The following is a 19,647-nucleotide window of genomic DNA, read 5'->3' on the forward strand; positions in this document are numbered from 1 at the left end:
TGTGTGGGACCAATTTACTCTCTCTTTGCAGCCACAGCCTGGCTTGGAACCATTCCAAAAGGAAACACAAATTACAAAAAAAACACTATTCCTCAAACACATTTATTGGGAGTATAATACAACCAAACTAATACTAACTAAAGTCAGGTGTGCCTAACTGAGCACAGCCCCACCCATGGTGCCAGATCTCTGCCTGGGTTCAGGGTTTTTTCCCTGCGTCTCTGAAGGGTTTCATTCTGGGGGAAGAACACGGTGCCTCTTTTTGGCTGTCACTCAGCATTGAGGGTGAGACACACGCCCTGGAGCACCCACCAGGAGATGTGCCTGGTGGTGTACAGGTCAGCTTCAAAGACCAGGCCGTAGCCCATGGCGTTGCGGCGCAGGGAGGTCGTGTACACCGGGGTGCGCAGCGTGTTCTGCAGGAGGAGGCAGCACACACTGAGCAACTGCACACAGCCAGGGCCTCCAGGAGAGAGGACTGGCTTCAGAAATTCACTTTGTTAGAGGTCTTAAATAGCCAATAACCAGAACATGTAAGTCCCTTTATGTAATTTACTGGGGATGGGAAATAATTGAAAGAGATGGGGGAGTGTAAGAGGGCAGGAAGGGAAAAGAGGCAACAAATGCATCAACTCCCTTAGAAAATGGGATGGGTAGTGTAAGGAGAGCTGTTAAACCAGGTGGGAGTGGTAATGATAAAATGCAGTTTCTGGGCCGAGAGGGCAGGGCCTGCCAGCTGGGGAGCTGTGAGAGCAGAAGGAAGGAAATTGAGGAGCCTGACCTGCAGCCTGAGTCTGTGTGCCTCGATGGGGATGATCTTGAGGATGGGCAGCTCCACCACCGGGACACGGGGCTTGCTCTGGGTGAGGCAGCCCTGCTCTATGTCCCAGTCTGCTCCTTCCAGGAACAGACCAGAAACATAGCAGCCTGTGAAGGCAGAAAATGCAACATTTGGGTAGACTGAGCTCCTAGAAAGGATCTAGGAGATCTCTGCAGGTAAGTGTTCCTGCAGTCCCTGCTCTGGGCACCACAGTCATCATCACAAACACACTGCATTTCAAACTGCAGCTGCACAGGGTGCGGTTTTCTGAGAGCTTTGTTTTTATCATCCAGTTGTATTAGGAAATCGAATTAAATTGTCTCAGTTGCACTACACATGATAAACAATAGCAGGAATAAATGTGATTTGCTGCCCTCCAATTGCCCAAGTCACAGAGAGCTTTGTGACTCCCCTGGGCCTGATCATTGGGTCCCTGAGAGCAGGTGAAGGGTCAGGACAGTTGTTCTGCTACAAATATCAAGTACAGCATTTAGATTTTTAAAAAATGAGACTTTTCCCCTCCTCTGTTCCCAAACAGAACTGGTACTCAGAGCCTTGCTTAGTTGTTCCCTGTACCCAGCTTGTTATATTTAGTTATTAGAATTAGAGCTCATAAAGAGATATTTACACAATAAATAATACATATTTTTAGGTGCTTTTTGCTTAAGTACATTTCAATATATTATTTGTGATGTAAAGAGATCTTTACAAGCCTGCTGGAACTGGTAATGTTCTAAGCATAAAAAAATCAGTATGTCTTTATATACATATATATAGATACACTTTTGTATTTATATATACATATATATAGATACACTTTTGTATTTATATATATATGTATAAAAATATATATACATATATATATATATTTATATACATTCATACACACATATATATTTATACACACATATATATAAAAATTCATACACATATATATTTAGACTTTATATATATATATATATATATATATATATACATATACTTTTTAAAATTTATATATATAAATATTGATACACACACACACACATATATATATATGTGTGTGTGTGTGTGTATGTATGTATATATAGAGAGCAAGCAAGGAGAGGTCCCTGCCTGTGGGTGGGAACAGTGTGTGTGCTTCATGCACACAGGAGCTCTGCAGGGACAGAACCCAGACACCTCCCAGCTGGAAATCATGAGGACTGTGAAATGCAAACCCAGGCAAATGCCTGCCGAGGTTTAACCTCAGTAATTTAGTGTGCCAAGCAATTTCTATCTCTCACCAATTAACTACTTAACTGGTTTTGCCAAGCAATTGAGAAAACACCTACCCTGAGCAGCCCCTTCAGTGATGTCTTCTGGTTTCCTGTACTTGGTTACCTCTGTGTAGAGGGTGGAGTGATCCAGGGGCCACCTGTTTTTCCTGCAGGTGGCCTGAACAAGAGCAGTCAGGTAGGACTCAGGAATGTGCAGGCCCGACAGCCACATCACCTCAGGCTCACCATCATTGACCTGCAAGCACAGACAGTGATGGGCACACCTGGTACTCACCTGGGCTGAGTCTGCAGCCGCAGCTATGCAGAGCTGGCACTAGTTCAGAACTTACCTGAAGTGTTCACTGGCCTCTGCCCCAGCCTGCACAGCACACTGTGCAGGTAACAAAAGAAAAGGCTGTCAGAGGCACTTGCTTACCCAGCTGGTGTACTGGTCATATCGAGCTCTAAAGAAAATGATCCAATTTCCAAGTGTTTTGAGGGTGTCGGGGGCCAGGCGCCGCCAGATCCTGGGAATCTGCCCATTGAAGAGAGCCTGAGCCACGTCATCCAGCTCACTGCTCATGCCAACTTCCCCAGCCAAGGCCTGCAACAAGGTGAGAGTTCTGAGGGCAGGCAAAGCCCAGCTGGTCCCAGGGAGTTTTGGGGATTTTACTCACACGCTGGAGCTCAGCCAAAGACTTTCCCATCCGGACGATGAGTTTATTAAAACGTTCCAGTTCCTGCAACAGCACCACAGTCGTAGGGGCGATGTTTACTCCAAATCCTTTACGTATCTGGTCAATATCAAATACTTGAGGTAATTTGTTTTCTATATCCTTGGCAACATTTGCAATATATTCATCTCGACTAATTCCTCCACCAGTTTCACCTGAAACCAAAACATTCTGATGAGACTAAATCTGTACTGAATCTTCTGAGAGAAGACTGAGAGCTGAGTCACCTTTTGGCCTCAATCTCCCCCCTCCTGTGCCCTGACCATTGCCCACAGCCCTGCATGTCCCAGCTGTGCCTCTGGGCAGGTGTTGAGCTGCTCCCTGAGGCCAAACACAGCCCTGGATCACTCCCCACACACAGGGGCTGCTGTCCCTGTCCCCAGGGCTCAGCACGTAGCTCTGGAGCTTTCCTGTTCCCAAACCCAGCTCAGACAGGGCCCTCACCAGTCTGGGGCTGCAGCTCGAGCAGGTGGACCCACATGTCCCGCACGGCCTGCATGTAATACCCGATCTCGGCGTTGGCGTGAAGGCCCAGGACCTCGGGGGTGTTGGAAAGGGGCAGAGCTTCTATGGCGTCTGCAATACAACCACACAGGCTCTGCTGACCAGAACACCACAGCAATTTTGCTATCGCTCTGCTTGAATAAAAAATCAAATGCTAAACCTGGTAATGCACAGAATAAACACTTCTAAACACAGAGACTCCCCCACAGAAATATTATATATCATTAACAAAATTAACATGCTGCTTTACTGAGGTTTTGTGGTTTATTTTTTGGGTTTTTTAAACACCCGAGGAGCTCAGTGACAAGCTCCCATTCCAAAGTTCTGCTCCTGTAAAGCAGTGGATTGTAACACTGCACTCCCTACCCCAGCAGTGCCTGGTGTTCTGTTCAACTTCTCACACCCAGCAGCGATGCATACTATGGAGACAAAGTACACTGGAAGCAGACTATTTTAATGTGGCAGGAGAGGCATTTCTTACCAACAAAGTCATCCTTTCCCTTCCCTTCTGGAATTTTATAATTGATTGTGTCGCTTTTATAAAAATGGAAGACCTGGAAAGTGTCAAACAGGAAATCGCCCAGGTACTCATCCATGTAGACAGTCAGGATGCGCCGGTCAAAGCTGTCGATTGCACGCCCACCATACATGACCTGGGAATCAGTGACACCAAGGTTACAGCACCGCCTTTGGAGCAGAAAATACAGCTTAAAAAAAGCACTGAAAGGTCAGAAATGCTCTTTGCTTTTGCAGTGGCTGTGATGGATCCCAAGGACATCTCCAGTCCCCTCTCACGGGGACAGGAAGGAAATATTTGATCCTGGTCTGGAAAGAGCTGCTCTGGGCTCTCCTCATCACCCATCTGGACCGTTTGTGTGCCGGGGCCTTCCTGAGGTACCAGCAAAGTAACATTTTCCTGCAGGCCTGCATGTTGCAGCAGCTGCCAGTGCAGTGCCAGCTCTGGGCACAGCTTTGTGCAGCTGCAGTGCTGCCCCACGTGCCAGCAGCCCTGTGCTCTCCCAGCACAGCCCCCAGGGCTCTCTCAGAATTCAGGAAGCAGCATCACTGCCTGCTGTGCAGGGGCACACAGTGGCCCCAATTCCAGGGACTGAGATTAAGGCCCTTGCTCAGGGCTACACTGGAGTTTCAAACCTGCCCAGGAAAGATTCCCAGCTTTACTTGATGCAGCCCGTGCAGAAAGGAAACTTAATTAATCTGAATTGCTGTGGCATTGTAGCACTCACCTCCCCAATAAGATATTTGAGACTGCTCCAAGGGATTTGATCATCCTTTTGTTCAAAAGCTTTTGTCAAGTATGTGTTAAGGATTTCCATGCACACCTAGTGAATTTGTTGGAACATATGAGATAAGAAGATTCATAAATCAGATATACATATTTATAAGTTTTATTTAATGTAGTTCTTGTTTGAAAACTAACAATTATTTCTTTCTGAAATAATTAAAAAGCTAAGTATAAATCCTCTTACGAAAAGAAACCCATGAGAGAGGCAATAAAAACATGAAAGATTGGGAGTCTAATTTTTAGCATCCTAAATTGACATTATAGAAGATCAGGAGTCTACATGACTCCTCAGAAGCAGAAAAAATACTAAGCAAAATCTAATTGTGAGAAAGGTTAAAGCTGGATAAATTCTATGTTTTCAAAAGTAATCTGAGCTACTCAAGAATATAAGAGCCATTGAAATTGTTTTCTTACCTGGAAATCAGATTCATTAAAATCATATGGTACGTTCCAGCCAACCTTCCCAAACTTCCTTCTCTCCTGAACCACAGCATGGAAAAATGCCAGGACGTAGACTAAGGATTTAAAGGCAGGATGTGGGCACTCCTCTAAGGCTTCAGGGGGAATTTTGAAGTAGGTGGCTCTCATATTCAGTTTCAGACCATTAGGTGGTTCTGTAACAACCTACCAAAATAATTAGGGAAGCCATCAAATTCCAGATAACTAGAGGAAAATAAGTTGTAAATATATCACATTAAGTAAGTTATACAATGCAAGCTTGACATTTTAAGTTGTTTTCCAAATGCCTGTCAAATATGGATTTTTTCTTCTTTCCTTCCTTAAGGAAGGAAACTTAAAAGGAAACAGACCTTTTAAGTTTATCAAGGTAAACACACCTATGCAAAGAGAACTCTATATTATTTTGGAATTAGTCTTATTGGCAAGACATTAATATTTCTCATACTTGAAGATCTAATTTACTGAAATACCAGTATTTTACACATTTTAATGTGCCCTATATCCTCACAGTAAGATGCTTTAACAACGTGGCTTTCCTGCTGATCAAAGTGCCAGAGCAGCTTCCTGGCAGCCTTTCAAAGGGCTCTGAAACCTCAGCTCTCAGTGCTCCTGGCAAGACCCAAAAGTGCAGCTCTGCAGCCTTAAAGATCCACTCAGGCTCCCTTCCCACTGCAGGAGGAGTGGGAGAACAGCCCAGAGCTGCCACTGAGCCACTGCTTTAACTCTGTGAAATGAAATAAATGTTTACAGGACAGGGCACCACAGCAGCAGTAAAGCAGCCACAGAAAAGAACATTAGGGCAGAATCATGGCCTGCGCCTTCAAAATAATCAGCTCAGCCTTTAGTGATAAACACTGCAGCCTGGAGTAGCAGCTGGAAACCATTATCCACTTCCAACATCTGCTCCACTGGCACTGCCAGCCTGACACTGCCCCGGCTCTGCCCTGCAGCATCAGGGCTGACAGGGCTCTTTCTGTCTCTAGTACTCCTCATTTAAATCTAAAGACCATTTGCCACATCTCCAGGTTTCCTCACAAACCTCTGCTTTGAAATAACTGCTGAACAGTTTTCACCCAAAGGAAACATGCCAGGAAAATAAACAGGATGATGATGAAAAAAGGATTTGGCTTAAATAAAGACAGAGTTGAGTTCATAAGCCTGGGCCAGTGTGCTGCACTGAGGTCAGGCTGCTCCCAGAGCCAGCCTGTTCTGCTGAGCACCAGTGCCAGGACAGGCCCTCCTGGCAGGGGCTTGCCCACCTTTAAGGCTTTCTGCAGGATCCCAATGGGGAAGCCTTCAGTTGGGTCAGTCGTCAGCCAGAGGCGAAAGTCGTCGTGAGGATTTGTGATTTTCTCCACAGCCTTTTCCAGATGGACGAGCCACTTCACCAAAAGGTGACAGTTCTGCAGCATGAGCCAATGTCCATGAACCACTGACTCCTCCAGCAGCTGCAGAGCGATCTGAGGACAGGGAGAACAACCTGTAAGTCTCCCTTTACCCTGAGAACAAACTGCCTCTGATGGGCTCGTGCAGTGGGTAGGAAAGTGGGGTCTAAATGAGTCTGGTGGGAGTTCTTCCACTGACTGAAATCATGGCAAATTCAGTCAGCTCTTAAGCTCTAGACATCCTGCCTTAGTGTCCATAACAAAAAGGAAAGTCACGGGAAAGGCAGGAGAAGTATCAAAACTTTCTGGTAGCAAACGCTGTAACTTTCAACCACCTCATGTCCATACACAGCAACATCTTCTCATCTCTGCTTTTGAACAAGTGAAAATCTGATTCTGAATCTACCCCCACCCAAACCAGAACAGCAGCCAGTCAGCCAAATGGCCCTTTTCAGGTTCAGTAAAATGTTATTCCCAAACTGACAAATCTATGTCAGAACCATGAGTAACTCCTTTTAAAATGGAGCAGACCTATGGAAGTTTGATCAGTCCCAGAGCATCAGGAGCGTGGCTTGCAATTCACACTCACTGCACACAGCACATCCCCACCCTCCCATCCAAGCTACCTCTTCTTGGCCTTGTCCCATGGCCAGGAATTTGAGTCTATCTGCTTTAAATTCTGATCTCTCAGCCAGTTTCATGAGGTCACTGACAGGATCAGAGCCAGGGCTTAGGATGAAAACCACAGGTATGAAAGGGGTGCTCTGCTGCAGGATGGCATCAAAGCTGATCACAGGGGGCTGCACGTACCTGCAGAGGGAAAACCCAAAGGTTTGGGTGATGGCAGAGCAGCTCCACGTGGGAACAGAGCCTTGCACACCCAGGGCACAGCTCACCACGGACTGCACGTGGAAATCACTCACACACAGCCCCTGCTCTGCTCCTCAGGCAAATTCAGAGCCTTGCCCAAGCTGCTGGCAGCTCTGTGAGCGCTGTGCTGGGGCTGAGGGGACAGGGACTCACGTCTCGCCCATGGTCACGGTCACATAGTCCATCACCGCCCGGTACATCCGGTCCACCCGGAAGCAGCGCAGCAGGAGAAGCTTCTGGAAGTCTGTGACACTGCGCTGGTAGTGCATTGGCAATGGGATCTGCTCCAGAGCATCTGTGTCATACCACTGGCAAGGAAAGACAGCACACAAATGAACCCAGCAGCTCTGTCAGGGAAACTACTAGGAAAGAGAAAATCAATTTGATGAATGAGGGGCTAAGAGACACAACAAAAACAAAGAAAGTCAATCAGCTGCAAATAAATATTAAAAATTCAGGTAAATGTGAAAAATCCAACTTTTTCAGTATAAAGTATTCAAGTCTAGAAACTCATTTGTACTTTCAGTTTATGTCAACTAATTCTCTTAAGATATAGAAAATAGTATCAAAAGCAAAAAGGTATTAACAGATTGCTTGCAGGAAAACTTCTTACTAAGCAAGAAGACGTGGAATGAAGCTAAAGGAGGAACAAAAGAAATCTGTGTTTGTCAATAGCCTATAGAATTCACTGCCACAAGAAGAGCAAAACACAATTTAGCAGTACAAAAACACCACTGAAATGCTGACTGCTGAAATGAACAGAAAATTCCCACCGAATATAACAGGGTAAATAACTCCTCTAAGGCATTTGAATGACAAATAAAAATTCTATATTATAACAGGGAAAGTATTTTGGTTTGTTTTTTAAATAATATAATCCTTAATTCTTCTACAAAGAAGCCAATCACTAACTGAGGTTAAGAAGCAAAGAAAGGCTTTGAGGGAAGGAGCCCACAGTGACAACTCACATGTGGACTGCTGACACATTGCATCACACTTGACCATTTAATACCAGAATAAAAACCAGGAGAGAAAACAGCATTGCAAAAAGCACGTACATTTTTCCATTCATCTTGGTTGTCTTCCACATCATCTGGAAGAGATTCAAATTTCTCAGGAAGTAGCTCAGACAGGCGAATTAGGTCTTCCCAGCCTTGATCTGGCAGCCAAGGAAACGGTTTCTTACGGGCACTCTTCTCCAGGGAAATATTGCCTAGGCACGTTCAGAGAGCAGATCAGTGTCCATGTCAGAAACCCTCCAGTGCATGACCCCTCACACAGCCCCCCTGCACACAGGAACCCCGAGGAAATTTGTTCCTGGAAGCACTGTGAGATTAGACTGGTCTGCTGAGGGAAAGATAGCATTTTACGAGGGCTTGCAAAAGCCAGAGTTTTATCCTTGCAAACATTTCTAAAATTATGTATGCACAGTCAGAAAATAACTACAACATAGTCAGAAAATAACTGCAGATTCCTTTCCTCATATAACATTCTAACAATTAGCTAATATGAAATAGAAATAGCAGGACCACAGTCTGTGTAACCCCACACAGGACAGCTCTCGGTGGGAGAGCTCCCCATATTGAGGTGCTGGCTCATAGTAAATCATCTCTAGTCAAAGATCTCTCTTCAAAAGATCTTTTAGCTATTGCTGTGTTGAGCTACCTACTTACATGTAAATATTCACTTTACCTTTCAAAAAGAAATCAAATTCTTCCTGTGGAACTCGGCCTTCAGCTTGTTCTATCTTGACAGTCATGTCAAAGGCGAACAGCAACTTGTGCTTCTCGAACAAGGCTACGTTGAAAGGACATTTTCAAAAATCAGCTGCAAAAGCTTGTGGAACTGGAGCAATCTTTCAATCCACATCCTTCATCTGTTGTGGGATTGATGGGATGCTCCACCCCTGCAAGTGCTCAAGGCCATTTTGGATGGGGCCCTCAGCACCCTGATCTAGTGAGTGGCATCCCAGCCCATGGCAGGGAGCTGGAACCAGATGATTCCTAAGGTTCCTTTTAACCCAAACCATTCTGTCATTCTATGATCTGGTCACCCCACAAAGATCATTTGATAGCTGGAATTGATATTCCTAAAGGTCTTCTCCAGCCTGAACAATGCTATGATTCTGTGATCAGGGCATCAAAGTTGGGGCTTTGAGTCAGGCTTTAAGAGTCAATAGAACCCTGTGAGCAGCTCTATGGCTGCCTTTACTATTTGTAACTGTGTTAAGAAAAATATTTTTGCGAGAGTTTCATTGGTAAGGTGCAATGTTCTTCTAACAGAAATAGCAGGGAGGAAAGTGTGAACCAGGAGACCTGAACGTCACTGAATTCCCTGCTCAATACCTTGTCTCTTTCACACGCAGTCAGGGCTTCACTTTATTTGCACTACACAGTCTCAGCCCTGGTTAAACAGCACTAACCTGTGCAGCCATAGTTGTAGGTGCTCACAGTCAGTGTATCCATGATGTTTTTTAACCTCTTAGGAAGAATAGGACTGGGCATGGATTTCCGAAGAGAGAATCCAAAAACCTCCAAGAAGGAGACCAGTGAGAACTGGTACATGATGTTGACAAAGGCCAGTTCAGCCAGCACAGAGAAGAGAATGGCCCCTCTCTTGGCAGCTGGTCTGTAGCCATCTCGGAGAAGGTCGATATCGGCTGCGGTCGTCTCAGCCAGCTTCAGCTTCTCAATCACCTGGGCAGACAGGGGTTTGTGCACCTGTGACTGCTGTGCTGATCCACAGTGCATCCATCCCACCCCAGCAATCAGAGCTGCTCAGTGCCTGCCTCTCTGTGTGACTGTACAGGGAATCTGGGCAGGTAACTCAAAAGAAGTTGTATGAATTATAAAAATTAAAAGTTAGATAAAATTAATCCCCCCCTGTATATTTATGAAAAGGAACAGCAAAGATTTACAAAAAATCATGGAAATGGTGTGGCAAGGGCCCTCTGGGGATTTTTAGTTCAACTTCTGCCCAAAGCTTGGTTATAACACCAAGATCAGATCAGGTCCAGTGTGGCTTTGTCCAGCTGTGGCCTGAAAACTCCAAGAATGGATTCTTTTGTCTTAGAACTGTAAACAAACATTACTTTGGTCCTGTTAAGGACTTCCCTGAAGATAGGATTTGGTTCTCTGATCAATAAAATAGGGCCCAATACTGAAAGATGCAACACATTCATGAGAAAACTCACCATTTCCTTTCAAACTATTTGCAAGCTTCAGGGGGAAAATGAAAGCACAATGAAAAAGGAACAACAATGTTCTGTCCATAGATATCCCTCCAAAAAGCCCAGAGCTGGTACCTCAGTAGCTTTGAATTTTGTGTCCTCCAAGGTTTGCACCAATTCCACATTGTCCAGCATGTTTCCTGTGGAAGTTGACAGTCCATGAAGGAGAGTGTCTTCCAGATTTTTTAGCAGGTTTTTGTTTTGACTTGTCTCCTGGATGAGACGTTCTCTCTGTTCCTCCAGTTCCCTCCTTTCAAATCCCGTAATGACACTGAGCAGCTGATCCTCTAGGCCCTTGAGGGTGACTGCAGGCACAACACATGGACACAGCACAGACTTGTGTAAGCACAGGACAGCTTTTTGTGCAACTTATTTAATCTCAGGCCTCTCATAAGACCACACAATGCAACAGATTGATCTGGTTAATGACTGTGCATCTTGATTCCGCCAAAGCATCCTCACCTGACCAGGACAGGAAGAGATTTTTAGCTCAGTTGCAGATTAGAAGAGAGAAGTGAGGACTTTCTATTAAATCAGATGCTGAGTATAAGGGAGAGTATGAATTTTTTAGTTTCATTGAGACAATGACCCAGGCCCTAAATTTGCACAACAGCACAACCCCTACTTTGTTATTATATACACACTTAAGCTTACCTGTATAATTGATAACAATAGCTCTGCCAAACACAGAGGGAGAATACTTTGGGTTTGCTAACTTGGTGTTCAGGTACATTTTAAAATTACTGTCATAGTCAACCTCCTTGTCCCCCAGCACAATGAATGCTCTCCCCTGTGCAACTTTGACATTCTTCTCTAAGACATTGTCTATCACAGGGTCGATGTACTCATCAATACTGTGCACCAGGAAAGGGCTTCCATACTTTATGGCCTGTTCTAGTTGTTTCAGGAAATCTGGGTCACTAAAGGTAGCCATCTGCAAGAGAACAATGGGAAAACATGAAAGGAAAACTGATATTCAATTTGCTGCACATTATTATTTTGCAGTAGCTGCCAACACTAATGAAGTTTGTTCCTTGCTGTTTTTTGTCTTTCCTCTGATGATATCAATGTGCACTTGCACAGAGCAGTAAGGTGCTTTTTTTCTGATTAGCTGAGAATAATTTCCATTTGGAAATTACCCTTTAAAGTTCTAGCTGTGCCTCTAAATGTGTTTATTGTCTCCTACATGGAAGTTCCATCCTGGAGCTCAGATTAATCACAATCTACATCAGCCTTTTGGTTAGACTCTTTCTGCATGTGCAGACAGGCTGAGAGAGCTGGGGTTCTTCATCCTGGAGTAAAGGAGGCTCCAAGGAGACTTTTAGCACCTTCCAAACCTAAAGGGGCTCCAAGAGAGATGGAGAGGCACTTTGGACAAGCACATTTAGCAATGAGACAAGGGGGAATGGCTTCAGACTGAAAAAGGCCAAGGCTAAATTACATATTTAGGAAGGAATCTTTCCCTGTGAGGGTGATGAGGCCCTGGCATAAGTTTCCAGGGAAGCTGTGGCTGCCCAGTCCCTGGCAGTATTGAAAGTTTGGAGCACCCTGGGATAGTGGAAGGTGTCCCTGCCCATGGCCAGGGGTGGAACTAGAATGTCCTTCCCAATCCAAACCATTCAATAATTCTGTGCTATATAACTGGTTCCCCATTCAAGGTGACAGATATTTATGCAGCTTTGAACACAATCAGTAATGAGGTAAAGCAATCTTCCATCTTTACCCTCAGGTTATTTTGTTCTTCCTTCTTCTTAATCCAGTGCAATGCCTGCTGCTGCGGGTCAATGCAGAGCGGGAAGCGGCTGGAATACGTTGTGAGGATTCCATTCTGGACAGACAGCTCATCTGGGGGCAATCCTTCAGAAACCCACCTGGGAACAGAATGGACCAAAGACCAGCCAGGGATGAAAACTCAATGGGAGAGCAGCACATTTCATTTGTCAGCAAAATGATGCAACTCACTGAGCACACAATCAGCCAGACACAGTGCATGTGGCTCTGGGGACGGTGGCACAGCTCAGACTGACTCACTGTCAAAGCACTGACTGTGGGCAATCCTGTGGTAGCTGGTACATGGGCTCCCTGGGGCTGCATTTAATGCCAAACCCATTGAAGTCAATGAAAAGACACTGGCTGGGTTATGGAAACATATTTTATACAGAACTCCTGATAAACTTCCTAGAAATGGTATTACACATGTCTAAGTTCAGTGAATGTTCCTGGGTGTTAAGTACAAGGGATTGTTACAATAAACGGCCCCTGTTAATCAGGACATGAAAGTAAATTCCCTCTCTGGTGTGGCTGTGCACCTCCACCCACAATGCCAACTCTGTGCTCCAGATTCAGCTCCAGACTCCCACTTTCAATGCCACATCCAGCAGTCCCTGGGTCTCCTGACTGGACATACCTGCTAACCTCCACCTCATCAGTCAGGAGGGCCTCCAACTTGAATGGATGGCTGACAGGGATTTCTCGTGAGACAATATCTTCATGCCACACCTGATAGATCATTTCATGGCGGAACTCCCAGCTGAAGGCTCCCACATAGCACAGAAAAGCAGCAGCAAGCAGACAATCTCCAAGCAACTTCGCTTTCTTTGCTTCTAATTCCTTGAATTCATCTGACCACCTGAAATAATTATATGGGAGATTCTGTACCAGGAAGATGAGGTTTATGTGCAGGATTTCCTGCTACTTAGATACAGGTTGAGAGCAGCCAAATTTAGAATCAGTTTTCTCTTGCTATTATGGGGGCCACAGACACTGAGTTGATCTGAACTTTCATCCATTAATCTCAGTTATTTTCCAAGAGCTAATGGATATTAGTTCAGAACAGATAATAGCCCTTCTCAGAAACAAACAGCATAGAAAGCAAAATTTTCAAAAATGTCTCCACCTGATAGATTTTATCCCTGACACATGAACCTCTGATGTCAAAAATGATCCTCTTTGGATCTAGATTTACCTCTCATTCTCAGATTTCAAGCCAGCAATGAGCTTGTCAGCAGCATCTAATCTTCTCTGCATTATCTCTGCTTCTTCTTGTAACTTTTGGTTTTCTTTTAATGTCTGGTCTAATTTTTCCCCCAAAGCTTTAAGCTCCTCCTGAATGGCAGCCAGCTCTGCCTGTATCCTTTCCAGTTCCCGCTTACTCAACTCGTAGTTCCGTTCCAGCCTGGCCACCTAGAGTACATTTGGAAGGAAACATAAGAGTGTCAGAGGACAGGAGGATTTCAGAGAGAAGCAGTAAGTTCTTACATTTCTTTTGGTTGTGTTATATCTTTCAAAGTGTTCTGGTAATAAACAGTGTAAGCCAAAATAACTGACACTGCCACTCTCCTCTCCCCATCCCAAACACACATCATGTGTGACACTGCAGTTCCAAAGCAGGAAAATCTCCCAGTTTTGTACCCACAAGGAGTATTAAAGCACTGGAGGTCAGCAGGACCTCCTGACAAAAGGGGAGGTTTTTCTGCTTAATAATAACAATATCAAGGCTCCAAAAATAGTCAGACACACCATCTGTGAATATACTTGCTCTGTAGTCAGTTGTATAAAAGAACCTTTTCTTGACAAAATTTTCCAGTGTCATCTGTTGGACATTAGATTTCCTTTGGTAATACAGTTGAACTTCCAGTCATCCTAGAAAAAGCTAATCAAAGGTCTGTGCTTAAGGAACATGGATTTAGTGTACTACTGACCTCTGTTCTGCCCAAATGCCATGGGTTTAAAGTTTGTTTTTAGTAAACAGCTCTAAACTGTGTTTTGCTAAGCACATTAGATTACAAAATTCCAACTGAACATGTTCCTCCCTCATCCCTCAAGCACTGGCATGGATGGCAACCCACAGCCCAGCATCCTGACACAACAAATCCAGTGATTTATGGCTGACAACCTGCCTCACTGCCACTACAGTAGCTCTCCTAAACACCACTTTTTAAGCACTTCAATAGGAAACGTGGGCAGTCTATGAAATGGTCAAGTATTATCTTTTCCATCAGGATCTTGTTTCGACCTCCTCTGAGTTTGATTCCAGCACATTTTACCTTTTCTTCCTTTGGCTTGACTGTTTTAACTACATCACAGTAGGTCACCACTGCTTCAGCAAACTTTAACATTCCCAGTCCTGCTCTGCTGATAACTTCCATTTCAGCCCAGGTAGTATTAAGATTCTTTAAGAGAGCTAAATTGGCAAACACAAAAATATTGCAAGTGAGTTGAATAACTGTGAACAAACCCTCAAAGAAATAGCTTTTCCTATCAGCAGCACCAGCCAATGCTGTGACAGACAATAGGAAATATTTGTCAGAATATTAAAGAGACTCTGTTGGCTGTTCCCATTAACAAGATCCTATATTCACTGCAATACCCAGAACAGGAATTCACCTCTCATAGCTTTCACATTGCTCCATGGAATTTCCCTAAAGTCTGTTGTCAACAGAAGTTTCAGGAAGTTTGTGTCAGCCATCATGGCTTTGGCATTCTTCCAGTTTTGTTCTTTGTAACCTCTCATTATAAGAATACAGTCCAGAACAACCTGCACCTGCTTCGGGGGTGTTGCAAAGGACCTGGAAAACAGGTGAAAGAGACAGTGGAAGGGAAAAAAGGAGACAAAGCACATGAGGCCAGACATGGGTACTGCCTGTTAGGAGAGGCATTGCAATACAGGAGCTTGTACATAAGACAAGCCACAACACTGAAAAAAATAACCCAAGCCAGACAATAAATTATTGACTAATCAAAAACTCAGAACCAATTTGATCCATGAAATACTAAAGGATTTTAGCAGTGGAAAGCTCAAAACACTGATCCTCGCTATTCTTTCCTAGGGCAGTGAAGCAGCTGGAGAAAAATCCAGAGATCTATGAGAGAAAGGAAACTGAAGTGTGGCAGGGAAGGGAGAGCCTTTGCTATTCTGGGGACAACTATTTCAGGGAGAGCCAAAGACTGGATGTGCCTTTATATCAATCCTCACAAAAAAGATGTATTATCAAAACACAGGGAGGAGTAAATTAGGCAGGGAAATACATTTTTGTGCTACGAAAGTATCCCTGAAAAATAACTGTTATGTGTTCCTACTTACACAGGGAAAAAAGAGAAGGAATGAACAGGTTTAGACTGCCATTGTTCAGATGATGTGGTGTGTTCTTAAGTTTGTTAGTTGTTTTTTTATTTTTTGTATTAAATGGTTTGTTTTTTTCTTAGGACTTCTTGCTGTTACTTTGTCAGTTTGGTTGCTATGGAAATGAAACTGCTTTTCTCTTGGTTTTTCTTATAAAGTGAAAGTGTCTCTTCATTGGGTTCAGTTAATTACTTTTTTTCTCTTTCAGGTATTCAGGCGCATTCAGGTAAAAACCAGAGCAGGTTCTGGTGCATCAGACACAGGCCAGAGAATGATGGGGTAAAACAGCAAACAAAGGCCTGGAAGAAGTGTCTTAAGGCAAAGGCATGGACTAGGAATTAGGGTATTCTGTTGTGACCTCTGCACCCAGGCACCTGATGTCCTGACCTTCACAGGCAGGTGAGAAAGATGAGGTTAAGGCTCAGACCCAGCAAACAAGAGTGTATTTCCAAGAGTTTGTGCTCCTGTACATACAAATGAGTCACCTGAGTTCAGTAACTTCAGCCTTGTCAAGCTTCTCCACCTCCCGTTTGGCAGCTTCCATGATTGGCTTGATTTGATCCAGGGCTGCCTCAGCCTCTGCCTTCTCCACAGCAATTATTGCATTCTGCTCCTGTATCTCTATAGCTTTCTCTTCACCCATTTTTTTCTTCTCCTCAGCTAGTAATTGCAAAGGCAGGACCATAAATGAATCATTCAAATTTGTATACAGAACATATAGTAAGTAATACACTAACAGACATTTACTCTTTGCTGAAAATCAGAAATTACCATCAAGTCAGAACATTTGTGTTGCCAGCTATGTCATCAGGTTAGGAACAGTTAGTGTTCCACACAACAGCATGCAGAACCTCTTTTCCTCCACGTTTCCCTCTGATTTTCCCCTAATACTAAATGCCTGAATCAGAAATTGCCTTTCTTGCTATTGCCTTTCCCACATTATGCCCAACACCTTGGAGAGAGAAGACAGGGGCAGGCAAACACTGTGTAAAGTGTTGTGGGCCAGATGTGGAGCAAGGATGCAATCTGGGCAAGGCAGGGGACCTGCTCTTCTGCATGGCCTGGGAGCAGCACACACAACAAGAGGGACACCTTGAGAAGCAGCTGGAGCTCTTCAAGGGTCTCCCAACCCAGCCTAACCCAGATGATGTGAGCCCTGCTTAGCCTATGGGACACTTCACTAGTTGTAAACTACCCACCTATTTCTGTGTTTAATTTAATGTCTCTTAACAAAGCCTCACAAGCAGCTGTTTTTTCTGTCAGTATAACCTTTTGCTCAGCAAGTTTCACGTTCAGCTCAGCCAGCTGTACAGCAGCTTCCTTCAGCTTAACCAAGCCCCCATCCAGCCGTTTACATTGTTCTAGGTAGGAAAGAAAAGGGAGAAAAGTCAGTGATTCATTGGCTGTGCTCAACCACACAGCAACAGACAACCTCACCAAGAGAAAATATCCTTAGAGGTGCACTGAGAGATTTTCTCTTCCTGTGCCTGCCAGCCAAAATGATGTCAAAGTCACTTGAGCTGACATAGTGGCCCCGTGCCACAACATATTTGCCACATTCCACTGTTTGTGTTTTACCCTCTTCACATGAAGTATGAATAAGAATTGCTGCTTGAGGAACAAAGTCAAACCCTGAGCAAGGCCATGCTGGTATTGGATTTCAGCATGACTCTTCCCCAGGCAGAGGAGTGTCTGGTTTGGAGATTCTGGCTCATGTTCATTCACAAAAGGATCTGAGGAGAGCCCATTGTTTGACAGAGTCTGAACATGCATGTGTGGCCAGGATTTTGGGTCAATGTCAAAGCACAGCCCCACAGCTGTGTGCCAGCACAGCATTTGAGATAGTACTAACAGAGTTTTGGCATATTCTGGGTAATATGTGGGATTCTCACCAGAACTTTTGCTTTTACAATAGTTAAATCACTTATTAAAAAGGAGAAAACATCTACATAGCCTTACCTAAAATGAACTCATTTTTCTCATCCAGCAATTTTGCATAGGTATTGAGAAAATCAAGAAAATTTTTTGGTGTGACATGATTTCTACGTCTCAGTTTCTCCAGAAATTTCTTGCTGAAATCCCCTACAGATTCATGCACCATGACTATGTGGTCAACCACCGACTGGAAGCTCTCTGGTGGGATGCGTGGGTTTTTTGCTAAAATTGGGCAGAAGAAATAAGAAATTTCAAAAATTTGTGGCTTTTTTCAGAATAGACCAAAAGTACATCTAAGCCAGGCACAAAACAAGTCTGTTTGCTGGGGCAAAAAGCAAGGCCAAAGGGGACCTCCTGGTAGTCAGCCACATTGTCTGCAGAGTTGGAAATTGAAAGTTATCAATTTTTAAAATCTATTTGATTAAGAAACTACCATTTCTTAATGCAGTGACATTTCTAAATGCAGTGACATTTTTTGACTGGGTTTTTGCACTACCCATTTAGACTCAAGGTAACAGGCACAATGGGAAATGAACTTGTGAAAAGAACAATAATTGCAAAGTAAAGAATATATTTCTTTGGCTATGGCAAGGGTTAATGGGTTGAAATACTGACATGTTACATACCCAGGAAGGATTGTGCAACTGCAGACAAGGCCTGGGCAGGCCAGGGCAAGAACCAGTCAATACCAGTGTTGTTGACAAGACCTTAAAATAAAAGGACAGTGTTATTTGAAAAATTTCGTTGTAAAACTAAGCCCTAATCAGATAGGCAATCCTCTAATTAACTTTATTTACAGCAAGAATTTGCAAATTAGTCTTGTCTCTTTCTTTGTAACAGAATTTACTACGAAGTCCAGGCTTTGATTTTGACAGTAACTGATGAGCTTTGCCCCTGTGTCCTGCTGACCCCACTGTACCATTCCTTAGGCTCTGCAGGACACAGAGCAGAGCTGCAATAAGGTACTGCAGGGCCTGGTTTAGCATTCCCACCTGGACCCATCTTTCACGAGTCTCTCCTGTTTCCCAGGACTCCTTTCAGCCACCTGCAGCATCTGCCAGGCTTTGGAACAAAAGATTTCTCTTCCCACCATCCTAGTTTCATGGTTTAACACCACACTTTCTGCTGTAAGCTACAGAAAAGAGGCTGCAGACAAAGGCTGTGTATTTCCAGTTCAGTGAGGATGACCAATTGATTTCTAGCTGTTCAAGTGGAAAATGAACTGATGTGATAAATGCTAATCAATATTGTTCACTGATATGTGGTAATTAACTGGAAAAAAAACACGCAATGCAAGCCCTTACTCATGAAACCTGCTCTGCTTAGTTTCAGCTGCCAGACTCAGTGTCCACAGGAGGTTTTTCTCTTGCCTGTAACTCTGTGTTTCACAGGGAAGGGACTAAGCAGTGTGTACAGATGATACCTGGGAAATTTCTGCACCACGTTCTCAGGTCCTCCCCAACCGGGGACATTCCCAGGACAATGTGAAGGTTGCTTGCACATTTGCTTACAAAATACTGCCAGATACTCTCTTTAGCTGGGCCCATGCCAGCTTTAGCAGCTTCATCTCCAATCTGAGTTAGGATGGTGTCTTTTTCATCGTCTGCATAAAGGGCTGGCACCATTCCTGTAACATAAGGACAGAAGAATGCTAGTGAGAACCACCAGTAAGAGGAAACCATATGGCTGGGAATAGGGCAGATGAGAAACCAATTTTAATCTAGTTCTGCAAAAATGATTCTGAGTAGTTTTGAATGAACCAATTCATCTCTCTATGCTTCTCCTCCTCCCCACAGCCCTCATGGAAAACAGGTCATACTTGGGATTTAGAGGAGTAATTAATTCATTTTTGTTTGGGCTTCAGCAATATATACAAAATGTGACAGGACTTTGCAAAGAAAATCTTCGTTCGTGTCTGTGAACCATCAGCTCACGTGTTTGTTCTCTCAGTCTTGTGGCAAATACTGCATAAGTAACCTAATGACAGACCAGGGACAGGGAAAACTAGAACAAGACAAGGGATACAATTAACTCATCTGTTCTCATAT

General features: G+C 44.0%; 1 protein-coding gene across 1 annotated transcript in view; it reads right to left on the minus strand.

Moving 5' to 3' along the window:
* Positions 1–86: 86 nt before the first annotated feature.
* The window catches only part of DNAH10 (dynein axonemal heavy chain 10), a 53,027-nt gene continuing 33,466 nt past the window's right edge, over positions 87–19,647 (minus strand). The window contains exons 51-77 of the mRNA XM_064727166.1: positions 19,023–19,226; positions 18,226–18,306; positions 17,624–17,821; positions 16,864–17,025; positions 16,150–16,324; positions 14,929–15,110; positions 14,589–14,725; positions 13,508–13,725; positions 12,950–13,171; positions 12,266–12,413; positions 11,197–11,476; positions 10,618–10,847; positions 9,736–10,009; positions 9,006–9,110; positions 8,372–8,526; positions 7,467–7,621; positions 7,070–7,253; positions 6,318–6,518; positions 5,014–5,223; positions 4,541–4,636; positions 3,778–3,949; positions 3,237–3,368; positions 2,736–2,947; positions 2,495–2,662; positions 2,134–2,314; positions 782–927; positions 87–416 (exon numbers count right to left, since the gene is read on the minus strand). Coding sequence (XP_064583236.1) covers positions 270–416; positions 782–927; positions 2,134–2,314; positions 2,495–2,662; positions 2,736–2,947; positions 3,237–3,368; positions 3,778–3,949; positions 4,541–4,636; positions 5,014–5,223; positions 6,318–6,518; positions 7,070–7,253; positions 7,467–7,621; positions 8,372–8,526; positions 9,006–9,110; positions 9,736–10,009; positions 10,618–10,847; positions 11,197–11,476; positions 12,266–12,413; positions 12,950–13,171; positions 13,508–13,725; positions 14,589–14,725; positions 14,929–15,110; positions 16,150–16,324; positions 16,864–17,025; positions 17,624–17,821; positions 18,226–18,306; positions 19,023–19,226 — 4,775 coding nt within the window. The 3' untranslated portion in view covers positions 87–269. The remainder of the gene's footprint in view (positions 417–781; positions 928–2,133; positions 2,315–2,494; positions 2,663–2,735; positions 2,948–3,236; positions 3,369–3,777; positions 3,950–4,540; positions 4,637–5,013; positions 5,224–6,317; positions 6,519–7,069; positions 7,254–7,466; positions 7,622–8,371; positions 8,527–9,005; positions 9,111–9,735; positions 10,010–10,617; positions 10,848–11,196; positions 11,477–12,265; positions 12,414–12,949; positions 13,172–13,507; positions 13,726–14,588; positions 14,726–14,928; positions 15,111–16,149; positions 16,325–16,863; positions 17,026–17,623; positions 17,822–18,225; positions 18,307–19,022; positions 19,227–19,647) is intronic.

Source organism: Zonotrichia leucophrys, chromosome 15, assembly GCF_028769735.1.
Source record: "Zonotrichia leucophrys gambelii isolate GWCS_2022_RI chromosome 15, RI_Zleu_2.0, whole genome shotgun sequence".
NCBI lineage: Eukaryota > Metazoa > Chordata > Aves > Passeriformes > Passerellidae > Zonotrichia > Zonotrichia leucophrys.